Here is a 12,263-nt window from a genome sequence, read left to right as displayed (position 1 = left end):
CACCCATCCTTCTACAGGATTCACCCTGAATCCCATGCCTCTGTATTTTCTGCAGTAGCCTACCGTGGGGAACCTTATCAAACGCTTTACTGAAATCCACCCTGGCCCCGACCTTTCACCCACCCCGGCCCCGACCTTTCACCCACCCTTGCTTTCACTTTCTGTGACACTCACCCACCCATTCACCTTGCCCCCCCCCCCCCCCCCCGCCACACATCAATATTGGTCTCAGTGTAGATCAGCAAGTGCAGGGTTAATGAGTGAAGGGACTTGATGTGAGTTAGGATACAGGTAGCAGAGTTTTTTAAAAATCCATGGGATGGAAGAACTCTGTTTGATTTCTAGGATAATGAAATATTCTCATTCTCTGCCTGTATGAAACAACTCTCAGAGACACATTAATGCAATGCTTCAGCCTCACCTTTTGCCCTGAGCTCTCCTTCCTTTGGGCATTTCCCTCCGTCCCACCACTTCCGCGCTAACATTTCCAGTTGGTTATTTTCCTGAAGTTGGAGAATGGCCAAGTCAAATTCATTGCGAAAAAGTGAAGCTGTGGGAATAATACAGACCGATTAGTAAACAGAATGGCAACGAAAGACAGTTCACTGAATTGCAAAACCTTCCATTGTGTGTGGGGGAGATGAGCAGGCATGTTTCACTGGCTGATATGCAAACTATAGATTAACAGCTACAAAATCAGCATTCAGAGTCTCTGTACATATGGAACTAGACTTCAGTGAAAGATAACATACAAATTGTTATTGGGCTGCACGATGACACAGTGGTTAGCACTGCTGCCTCACAGCGCCAGGGACCCGGGTTCGATTCCGGCTTGGGTCAGTGTCTGTGTGGAGTTTGCACTTTCTCCCCGTGTGTGCGTGGGTTTCCTCCGGGTGTTCCGGTTTCCTCCCACAGTCCAAAAGTTAGGTGGGTTGGCCATGATCAATTGCCCCTTAGTGTCCAAGTATGTGCGGGTTAGGTGGCATTACGGGAGTGGGCATAGGTAGGGTGCTCTTTCAGAAGGTTGATGCAGACTCGATGGGCCGAATGTCTTCCTTCTGTGCTGTAGGAATTCTAAATTCTCTGGTTACTTCCCGCAGCCAGGTTTCAGGCTAAGTTGCCACTCTTCACTACTGGAAACACTCCCTTGAATCAAGAGACTCACATAATGCTGCTATTCAAAACGTGAACAATTTCCTTGTGCTCCTGATGTAAGGGTTCAGCTGATGACAAAACCTCAGTAGTCTTTGAAAAAGAAACATAAAGACTTACAAGTGTACGATGCAAGTTCAAGTTTTCAAAAGTTTGAGTTATGAGCCTTCTAAGGATTCTAATATGCAGTACTATTTATAATGGGCGCGACCCAATGGGCGAAGTTCTAAGTACCGTATTGGGTGCTACTTCCCGGGTGCTTCCTGACGGCTGACCTGGGCGAGACCGCCGCCCATATCTAATGGAACTTAAGGCCGGAAATGATCCCCCACCAGCTTCACCAACACAACCCACCTCTGTCCAGCTGTGGTATCCACACATGTCACTTGCCCTAGACTCCCCACTGATGCATAAAGCATGCAGCTCACAATGGAAAAGGACCAAGGCAGGTGGGGTGCCGGATAACAGAATCCTCATCCCCTATAAGGAATGGGTCCTGGAGATCGCAGGGGTTGTCCGAGGAGAGAGCAGTCACTGACAGCGAGGTTGGCCTGGGCCGCAGAGGTGAGGGTCCACTGACCCTTCACCCAGATGACCCTGCCTCAAGTGAGTTGTTCCTGTCAGATGAAATGGTCTTTTCTTTGCACTGCCCATTCTCTCACAGGATCACCATCTGATGGAGCTGGGCCATTGGGGACGACCCTCACCCCCTCCAGCCCCTTGCCACCCAAGAGAACACCTTGGAGGAGAGCTCCGAGGATTTCACCATCGATGCAACACAGCTGTCACCCCCCCCCCCCCCCCCACCAGTGTAGAGACACACACCTCGGTGGGTGACCGATGGAGAGGCTTCTGGGGCACAATCTGGTGAGCACCACACAGTTGCTGATGCACATCAGATGGAGGCAGGAACGTCCGGGGGGAGAGCAGATGGAGGTCTGCTGGATCCCAGGACACAGCTGGATCCCAGGACACAGCTGGATCCCAGGACACAGCTGGATCCCAGGACACAGCTGGATCCCAGCCTGATGCCCAGCCTCTGGACAAGGTTCTCCCGGAGTTGATACAGTCACTAGGCCACGACCGTGATGTTCAGGAGGGGATGTTAATGACACTCCGACGAGTGCATAGCCGATTGGAGGAGTCCCAAAAGCTATAGGCCCAGGAGATGGCGCCGGCAATGCGTGGCACTGAGGCCAACACTGGAGCTGCAGTGGAGAGCCTTCAGATCGAGGCCAGCGTCCTGCGTGGTGGTGTCCAAGGCATCGCTCAGTCAGTGATGACCATGGCTGAGGGTCTCGGCAGCATGTCCCAGTCACTGGCGGGGCTGTCCCAGACGCAGGTGGACATTACCGAGGTACTCCGGAGCATGGCCCAGTCACTGAGGACCATGACTGAGGGCCTCAACACCATGGTGCAGACAATGGGGAGGCTCCAGGGCCGGCAGGGCCGGTTGATGCAGACACCTCAGCAGCTCACACCAAATGCCTCTCCATCCCATGGGGGACCCCCACGGGCACCGCCCGGGACGAGGAAGCGCTGGAGGCCAACCCGGGGCCTCCCACCGCCGGCCCACCGGCTCCAGGCCCTCCAGAGATCGCCCGCCAGGGGAATCGAAGGTCACAGGGCGAGAGAGGCAGCAGAGTGCATCCTGGGACACACCGAGACGTAGCGGCAGAGCACGGAAGCTGAAGAAGATTGAGGATGGCTGAGTGGCACTGAGGGTGGGAGGGGAGAGGGAGGAAGTGTAGCTCGGGGCACTGAGGGTGGGAGGGGAGTGGGAGGGGGTGTAGCTCGAGGCACTGAGGGTGGGAGGGGAGTGGGAGGGGGTGTAGCTCGGGGCACTGAGGGTGGGAGGGGAGTGGGACGGGGTGTAGCTCGGGGCACTGAGGGTGGGAGGGGAGAGGGAGGAAGTGTAGCTCGGGGCACTGAGGGTGGGAGGGGAGTGGGAGGGGGTGTAGCTCGGGGCACTGAGGGTGGGAGGGGAGAGGGAGGAAGTGTAGCTCGGGGCACTGAGGGTGGGAGGGGAGTGGGAGGGGGTGTAGCTCGGGGCACTGAGGGTGGGAGGGGAGTGGGAGGGGGTGTAGCTCGGGGCACTGAGGGTGGGAGGGGAGTGGGAGGGGGTGTAGCTCGGGGCACTGACGGTGGGAGGGGAGTGGGAGGGGGTGTAGCTCGGGGCACTGAGGGTGGGAGGGGAGAGGGAGGAAGTGTAGCTCGGGGCACTGAGGGTGGGAGGGGAGTGGGAGGGGGTGTAGCTCGGGGCACTGAGGGTGGGAGGGGAGTGGGAGGGGGTGTAGCTCGGGGCACTGAGGGTGGGAGGGGAGTGGGAGGAAGTGTAGCTCGGGGCACTGAGGGTGGGAGGGGAGTGGGAGGGGGTGTAGCTCGGGGCACTGAGGGTGGGAGGGGAGAGGGAGGGGGTGTAGCTCGGGGCACTGAGGGTGGGAGGGGAGTGGGAGGGGGTGTAGCTCGGGGCACTGAGGGTGGGAGGGGAGAGGGAGGGGGTGTAGCTCGGGGCACTGAGGGTGGGAGGGGAGTGGGAGGAAGTGTAGCTCGGGGCACTGAGGGTGGGAGGGGGTGTAGCTCGGGGCACTGACGGTGGGAGGGGAGTGGGAGGGGGTGTAGCTCGGGGCACTGAGGGTGGGAGGGAGTGGGAGGGGGTGTAGCTCGGGGCACTGAGGATGGGAGGGGAGTGGGAGGGGGTGTAGCTTGGGGCACTGAGGATGGGAGGGGAGTGGGAGGGGGTGTAGCTCGGGGCACTGAGGGTGGGAGGGGAGTGGGAGGGGGTGTAGCTTCCACTGAGGGTGGGAGGGGAGTGGGAGGGAGTGTAGCTCGGGGCACTGAGGATGGGAGGGGAGTGGGAGGGGGTGTAGCTCGGGGCACTGAGGGTGGGAGGGGAGTGGGAGGGGGTGTAGCTCGGGGCACTGAGGGTGGGAGGGGAGTGGGAGGGGGTGTAGCTTCCACTGAGGGTGGGAGGGGAGTTGGAGGGAGTGTAGCTCGGGGCACTGAGGGTGGGAGGGGAGTGGGAGGGGGTGTAGCTCGGGGCACTGAGGGTTTTGAATGTTCACAATGAAAACACCTGACCCACGTGAAGCCTCTGTCACGTCATTCTTCACAGCAGGACGCCCCCCATTGCCCTCTGCCCCCAACCCACACCCCCTCCCTGCCCCCCGGCAAGAGCCCCCGGTGCAGACCACATGGAGATGATGCGTGTGAGCACTGTCAGCAGAGAGACAGGAGTCAGACATTGGCACAGACTGAGGAGCAGCAGAGCTCAGCTCACAGCGAGTGATCATCACTCTCCCGCCTTGTATATTGACCCACTGACAGTGTCGGCACAGGCCCATCACCCTGGGGTGATGTTACACAGACCCTGGGAGGGTGGAACAGGGCAGTCGGGAGGGTGTGTGGTCAATGGATATTTTTCTCATCCCCATTCTCCTGCCTTCTCCCCATAACCTCTGATCCCCTTATTAATCAAGAGCCTATCTATCTCTGTCTTAAAGACACTCAGTGATTTGGCCTCCACAGCCTTCTGCGGCAAAGAGTTCCACAGATTCATCACCCTCTGAAGAAATTCCTCCCGCCTATCATTCCCTGGACTGAGGGTATCCCATCGATGACGGTAAACCCCGCCTCCCGGGCATCCTGGTGGGCTCGGTCCACATGGAACTGGATGTATTGAGGCGCCTGGGCATATCGTGCCTCCGTGATGGCGCGGATGTACCTGTGCACCGAGGTCTGCAAGATCCCACACAGGTCCACACTTGGCGCCTGGAAGGACCCTGTCGCGTAGATCGTCAGGGCGACCGTCATCTTGACGGCCACCTGGGGCAGATGTCCTCCTCCATACCCCCGTGGTGCCAGGTGCACCATTATCTGTCAGATATGTCGCACAGTCCCCCTGCTCAGCCGGAGTCTTTGACGGCCGGCAGATCCTCGAATGACTGGCGGTGCCGGTACACACGAGGCCTCATGATGCGCCTTCTTGGCACCTCCTCCTCCTTGGCCTGTTGGGCAGCTGGCTCTCCATCCTGGGCAGCTGCCTCCTGTTCTCCTGCTGCCCGCTCCGCCACTGCCCGCTCCGCCACTGCCAGCTCCGCCGCTGCCCGCTCCTCTGCTGCCTGCTCCGCCACTGCCCGCTCCGCCGCTGCCCGCTCCGCCGCTGCCCGCTCCGCTGCTGCCCGCTCCGCCGCTGCCCGCTCCGCCGCTGCCCGCTCCGCCGCTGCCCGCTCCGCTGCTGCTGCAGCTTCCTCCTCCTCGAGCAGCTCCAGCTCGTACAGACGCAGGGCATCCCCCGAGAAGGCCGCCATTGCTGGTTGGATTCCAATATCCATTGTCTACAGGGGGTGAAAGGCTGGCATGATAGTATGGTGCACACCCCCATGCCCAACCAGGTCCAACGGGCTACATGTGGCCTCGGATGGCACCGCAGGCTCTGCTGCCGCATGTCCCCCACCTCCTCACCCCTGGCCCCGTTTGTGGCCGGCACTGTGGGGGCCTCTGGCCTTGGCGCCCATACCTGCTGCCAGGGGTACTGTTGGCTGGCACTACCCCTGCCAGCGGTATGCTCCGTGGCTCCCGTCTGGTGCCCCCGGGGGGGCTAAAGTGGGCCTGGCCCTAGGTGGGCTGCCGGCGGGTGGCAGCCGAGTGGTGGTGGGGGTATGGTGGAGGGTTTGTCTGGGGGCGGGGTAGGGGGGGGCACCCAAACTGCTGGTGTCACTCTGCAGAACCAGGGGTCAAGGTGGATGGTCAGTGGGGTGCGCAGTAAGATGGCTGCCTTGCAGGTCACAGTAAGGATGGTCCGTGCCTGGACACTGCCCCAGTCCTGTATGGGGTCACCCTGGCCACTCGGCCTGTTCCCCCAGCCTGGCCGGCCAGTGTCTGGCCTGGCCCCACTATCGCGTCTCCGTGTCCTACCCCCTCTCTCTCTCCCTTAGCTGCCACGCCGTCGGTTTCACGACTTTTAAAAGCAAAGTGAACGTCGCCGTCGGGAACTCGGCCCGTCGGAGGCGGAGAATCGCTGAGGCCCCGGAGAATACCGTCTCAGGCCCACTAATGATATACAAACGGTGTTTACTGTACTTACATTCCAGGCCGCATTGACGCTGCTGGCGAGGTGACGGAGAATTGTGATTTGGCGTCAAATCGGCGGCTGCTGTGATTTTGGCGTCGGAATCCATTCTCCGCCCAATCGCGTTTCGAGATTTCGGCGTCAGCTAATGGAGAATCGCGCCCGGAATGTTTTCAGGAAGCAGTTAGATATAGCTCTTGGGGAGAATGGGATCAAAGGATATGGGGGAAAGCGGCCTCAGGCTATTGATTTGGATGCTCAGAATGAATGGCAGAGCAGGCTCGAAGGGCCGAATGGCCTTTCCTGCTCCTATTTTCTATGTTTCAACATCATCTGGCTCTGCCAGTCCTGGTGGATCCTCATTGTTTACACCATGGTGATGCTACTCCTCAGTGACTGGGTCATGCTCTGTGCCTTGGCAATGTCCACCTGCATCTTGTACGTGTTCCTCATTGACTGGGACATGATGTCGAGGTCCTCAGACTGAACAAAGCCTTGGGCACCACCACTCAAGACGCGGACGTTGTCCTCAGGGTTTCACAGTGGTCACCACTCTAGCAGTGTTGGCCTCAGTGCTGTGCATTTTCGGCAGCATCTCCTGTGACCAAAGCCTTTGGGAAGGCACAGTGGCAAAGGACAGCACTGTGTCACAGTGGTTAGCATTGCTGCTTCACAGCGCCAGGGACCCGGGTTCAATTCTGTCTTGGGTCGCTGTCTGTGTGGAGTCTGCGCGTTCTCCCCGTGTCTGCGTGGGTTTCCTCCGGGTGCTCCGGTTTCCTCCCACAGTCCAATGATGTGCAGGTTAGGTGAATTGACCACGCTAAATTGCTCCTTAATTGAAAAAAAAAACAATTGGGTACTCTAAATTTATTTTTAAAATAGGAATTGTATAAAACACTGGTGAGGCCACATCTGGAGTATTGTGTGAAGTTCTGGTCACCACATTACAGGAAGGAGGTTATTGCTCTGGAGAGAGAGAGCAGAGGAGGTTTACAAGAATGTTGCCAGGGCTGGAAAAGTGTGGCTACGAGGAGAGATTGGATAGGTTGGGGTTATTTGCGAGGGGCAGAGATAGAGTGGAGAGGATAAAATTGTTTCTCTGGACAGAGAATTCTAGAACCAGGGGACATGGATTCAAGATAAGTGGCAGAAGGTGTAGAGGAGACACGAGGAAAAACGTTTTTACGCAGAGGGTAATGGGAGTCTGGAATTCGCTGCCCGAATTGGTGGTGGAGGCAGAGACCCTAAACTCTTTTAAAAGGCACCTGGATCTGCACCTTACGTGCTGTAGCTACAGGGCTGTGGACATGTAGTCAGCGAGAGGAAAGGATCATTTTGTCTGACATGAACAACTCACTTGAGAGACGGGCCACCTGGGTGAAGGGACAGTGGATCTGACCTTTCTGGCACAGGCCAACCTCGCTGTCGGTGACTGCTCTCTCCTCGGACACCCCGCGATCTCCAGGGCCCATTCCTCATGGCAGATCTCTGGCATCCTGACCCCCATCTTCGCCCTTTCCCGCTTATTATGGGCTATCTTCTGCGGGGATAAAGAAAGGGCATTGTGAGCGGCCGCTTGATGGCCATGCTGTCTGAACTGACAGCCGCTGGCACTGCCTCCCAGGCAGTGTTGGTGACCCTGGTGCTGGCCCTCCGACCCCCTCGGGGAACACGGTGCCCCGTCTCTCAGTCACAGAGTTGAGAAGCCTGGTCAGGCATCCCCAAAGCGAGGAGCATGTCTGCGCGATGCTTGTGTGTTGACTATGGTGAGGGAGCGTTTAAAAGCAGCTCCCCCTTGTTGGCGGCGAGAAGCTGAATCGCAAATCTGGCGAATGAGACGGCGAGACAGCTAGTAATGGCGACAAGCTCTTGGAGGCTCATTTTCAGCACTAAGTGCTGTTGAATACAGGCCGCACTCTCGCCAACGCGGCCAATCTCGCCAAAGCCGCCCAAAACGACAGTTACAAATGTTTCTGTTGAATCACCCTCAGTTGGCACATTTTAAAGTAAAGTAAAAGAAAGTACCATTCCCTCGAGAATGAAAGCGGGGAAGTCATTATGGAGAAGAAGGAACTAGCAGAGGAGTTAAATAGATATTTTGCATCGGTCTTTACGGAGAGGATACATCAAGCATCCCAGAAATAGTAAAAAACATGGGGGAGCAATTAAATACAGTCACCATTACCAGAGATTTCATTTAGGCAAACTAATGGGGTTAAAGGCTGACAAGTCCCTGGGACTTGATGGTTTGGACCCCAGGATCTTAAAGAAGGTCGTGAATGTATTGATAGTCATTTTCCAAAATCCCTTGGATTCTGGAACGTCGCCAAAGGTTTGGAAAACTACCAATGAGGTTCTCTTGTTCCAAAAGGGAAGGAGGCAAAATGTAGGAAACTTCAGACCAGTTAGTCTAAACAGTCATTGGAAAATATTAGAATCAATTATTAAGGAGAGAATAGCAGTGCATTTTGAAAGTCACAATCTGATCAAGCAGAGTCAGCCTTGATGAAGAGAAATCATGTTTGACCAATTTACTGGAGTTCTTTGAAAAGGTATCTGTATTTTCAAAAATAATTTAATAAGGTACCACTCAAAAGGCTACTACGCAAGATAGGAGCTAATGGTGTTGGAGGTAATATTCTATCATGGATAGAGGATTGTGAGTAGAAATAAGGGGTCTTTCTGAGGTTGGGGGGCAGTAACCAGTGCAGGGCCAGAGGGATCAGTGCTGGGATCACAGCTCTTCACAATATAGATGAATGATTTGGAGGAAGGAACTCTGGCCAAATTTGCAGATGATGCAAAGGTGGGAGGGAAGGCAGGTTGTAAGGAGGATAATTAATTTACAGAGAGATATTGACAGGTTCATTGAGTGGTTCAGGTTCAGCAGAAAATTGGCCAATGGAATTCAATGTGAAAAAATGTGAAATTGTTCATTTTGAAAGAAAGAATGAGAAGGTGGATTATTATTTAAATGGAGAGAGATTGCAGAAAGCTGTAGCTCAAAGGGACTTGGAGTCTTGTTCCTGAAACCCAGACAGTTAGAAGACGGGTGCAGATGGTAATAGGGAAGCAAATGGAATGCTGGCTTTTATTTCAAGGGGGCTGGAGTATGAAAGTAAAGAGGTGTTTCTGCAACTGTGCAAGGTACTAGTGAGGCCACATTTAGGATACTGTGCAATGTTTTAGTCCCCTTACTTAAGACAGGTATATTATCATTGGAGGCAGCACAGAGCAGGTTTACGAGGATGATCCTGGATATGAAGGGACTGCCATATGAGGAAAGATTGAACAATTTGGGTCTATACTCCTTGGAATTCAGGAGAATGAGAGGTGAGAGGATTTAAACATACAAAATTCTCAGGGGGTTATACAAGGTAAATATTGGGAGGATGTTTGCAATCATGGGACAGTGTCGAACCAGAGGACAGTCGCAGAATAGGGGGGGGGGGGGGTCATTTAAGTTGGATTTGAGGAAGAATTGTCTCTCCTAAAGAATAGTAAATCTTTGGAGTTCTTTTCCACAGGTCGCTGTGGTGGCTCAATCTTTGCACATTCCCAAGGTTGAGATCGATAGGTTTTTATGCAGTAGGAGAATTAAAGGTTATCCAGATAAGGCAGGAAATTTAATAAGTGTTGGATCAGCTTTGATCTCATTAAATGGCAGAGCACGCTCGAAGGGCTGAATGGCCTCCTCACGTTTCTATCTTTTATGGTCTTTGCATATCCGCCGGTTCTTTTAATATTTCTCTGTTACCTCAATGAATGCCTTTTATGTGATCTGAACATTTTAACTGTGTTTAGATAATTTGTTACTCCTGTAGCCTTTTATTTTCCCAGTTTTTTTCAATCTTTTTAAAATGACTATTTATCTTTCAATCTTCAATACGAGTGAAAACTCAAGGGTGTTAATCTGCCTTTCCTCTTTACATATTTTGACTGCTCTGATCTGTATTTTCATATATTTATCTTAAAACTTGAAGCTCAACATCAGACTTGTTGCTTGACTGTGGCAGGCACTTTGATCATGAAGATCTACCTTAAAATGATGTAAATCATGACATTGCCTCTTTAAATTATACATATGAAAAATGTCATTTTCGCTAAACCATTACTGAAAACTAATTTGACGCACCAAGTGGTAGGCCTATACCATATCCTTTGGTATCCAGGAGACCTCCGATCTGTGTAAGGTTGCAATTACGTTGTCGGTGGTACTCATTCATGGTAGATTCCAATAAAAAGGCATAGTTGGAATTCAGAACTCGAGAAATTCCTTCTTCTGTGCTTTTTACAAAAACACTTGGCTGCTTGGAATGCATATAGTTCCACATTCGCTGGTAGGTTTGGTATCGAGAATTCTGAAAGTCAAGCAAAGTGAAATTTCTAAATTATACTGAAGAAGTTAACAGCAGAAAATGAAACTATTGGTTGTGTTTTACCTGGAAGAACGTCATGCTTGACCCTTTTTGAATTGTCCCATATTCAATGTTTGTTTGCTCAGCAAGATCATCAACTGATTCTATTGGCACATCCATCCTCTGCACAGTGAGGAAGGCAGCCAGATTGGCTGTGTAAGATGATATGATAATCAGTGTGAACGCCCACCTGGATAGAAACATATATCATTAAGCCAACAAAACAATAAAAACTTTGTAAAAATAATGACAAATTCTAGGTTGAAAAGAGTTGTATCTTTGGTTAGTTAACTTTCAACATTTAACACAATTCTATTGATTATTTTAAAATCTGATTAATTATCTCAGAAACCACAACCATATCTGTACAGTCATTTATAACATCAAAGATTAGTTCCTATAATGGTCATGCTAATCCACAAGATTTCACTTACAATCCCAAAAAGAATTTGCTATCTCCACCTGCAAGTCAACAACAGGAATTTCCTGGATGGTATCCTGAATGCAAAGGGAGGATGAATGAACTAAGATGGTTACAGAAGAGAGACTGATAAATGTTTTTAAAAGATCTAAATTTCCCAGCGACAAATGGAAAGATTTCAAGTTTTAAGACTCGTACTGCATCAAACAAGTTAAAATCAATATTGACTAAACATTATTCAGTAGAGAACTAATGCACTAAAATACAGAAAAGTATTTCCTCATTAACTAATTAACTCCACCAAAAATCCATTATGACCTATTTGTGAATTATGTCACATTCTTAGAAAGCTGTGAATGGCTTGCAGTAATGGATCTGTGGGAACCAGACACAGATTACAACTGTTCTCCTTTGAGGAATGGACACGTGGAGCTTCAAGGTAAGTGCTACAGCTGTAATTCCTCTCATTGCTTCTGTCTGGACTGCTCTCTAACTTCCAGTCAGGGATCCCTTTTCTGCTGCGTGGGCGTGAGTGCTCTGCCGGCAAAGTGGAGAATGCAGCCCCAAAAATCTGTTTATTCCAGCATTACAAATATTCAACAATGGAGCACCCACAACTACTCGAGTAGAAGTTCAAAGATTCACAACCCTTTGTCGACTCGGGGATCTCTCTGTTGTTTAAAATGTGAAAATGTTAAAATTATCAATGCCTCAATAAAATAATTTCCAAAAATAACTTTCTAAATTCCTTGTACGAGACCAGCCGAGTCTCTCGGAACTGATTTACCAGTTGATGGATGCTGGGAACCTGGAGATCAACTTTGGGTTGTGGTTTGGACTCCAGAAGATAATAAGAAATTATTCAGTTTGTGGCCTCTTAAAGAGAAAGCGAAGGACACAAGCATTGGCTTTCTACAGTGTGCTGAAACCCCTCGGATTGGATATTGTCATGGTAATGTCACTTTAAGAAATTTTGTCTGCTCAAGTTACTGCAGTGATGTCAGAGTGTGGGTGGAGCTGGGCTGTCTGTCAGCTTTTAGTTTCATTTTGAGAAAAGCTTGGGTGTGTCTGTGTTTTTTTGGTTTCAGTGTTGGAGCTGCAGCCAGCCAAAGAATGTGTAATGTTGTTCTCTCTGCCAAGTAAAGACTATCTCTTGATCATTTGGTGAATTCAGAGTGATAACTGTTCTCAGTAGTGAATT

At 51.7% G+C, this 12,263-nt stretch overlaps 1 protein-coding gene across 1 annotated transcript in view; it reads right to left on the bottom strand.

The window, feature by feature from the left end:
• Nucleotides 1-398: 398 nt before the first annotated feature.
• The window catches only part of grik4 (glutamate receptor, ionotropic, kainate 4), a 229,470-nt gene continuing 217,605 nt past the window's right edge, over nt 399-12,263 (bottom strand). The window contains exons 16-18 of the mRNA XM_072487735.1: nt 10,666-10,831; nt 10,359-10,584; nt 399-550 (exon numbers count right to left, since the gene is read on the bottom strand). Of these exons, the coding sequence (XP_072343836.1) occupies nt 399-550; nt 10,359-10,584; nt 10,666-10,831 (544 nt within the window). The remainder of the gene's footprint in view (nt 551-10,358; nt 10,585-10,665; nt 10,832-12,263) is intronic.

Source organism: Scyliorhinus torazame, chromosome 21, assembly GCF_047496885.1.
Source record: "Scyliorhinus torazame isolate Kashiwa2021f chromosome 21, sScyTor2.1, whole genome shotgun sequence".
Lineage (NCBI taxonomy): Eukaryota > Metazoa > Chordata > Chondrichthyes > Carcharhiniformes > Scyliorhinidae > Scyliorhinus > Scyliorhinus torazame.
The sequence above is the reverse complement of the archived record's forward strand: the minus strand, read 5'-3'. Positions and strand labels throughout refer to the sequence as shown.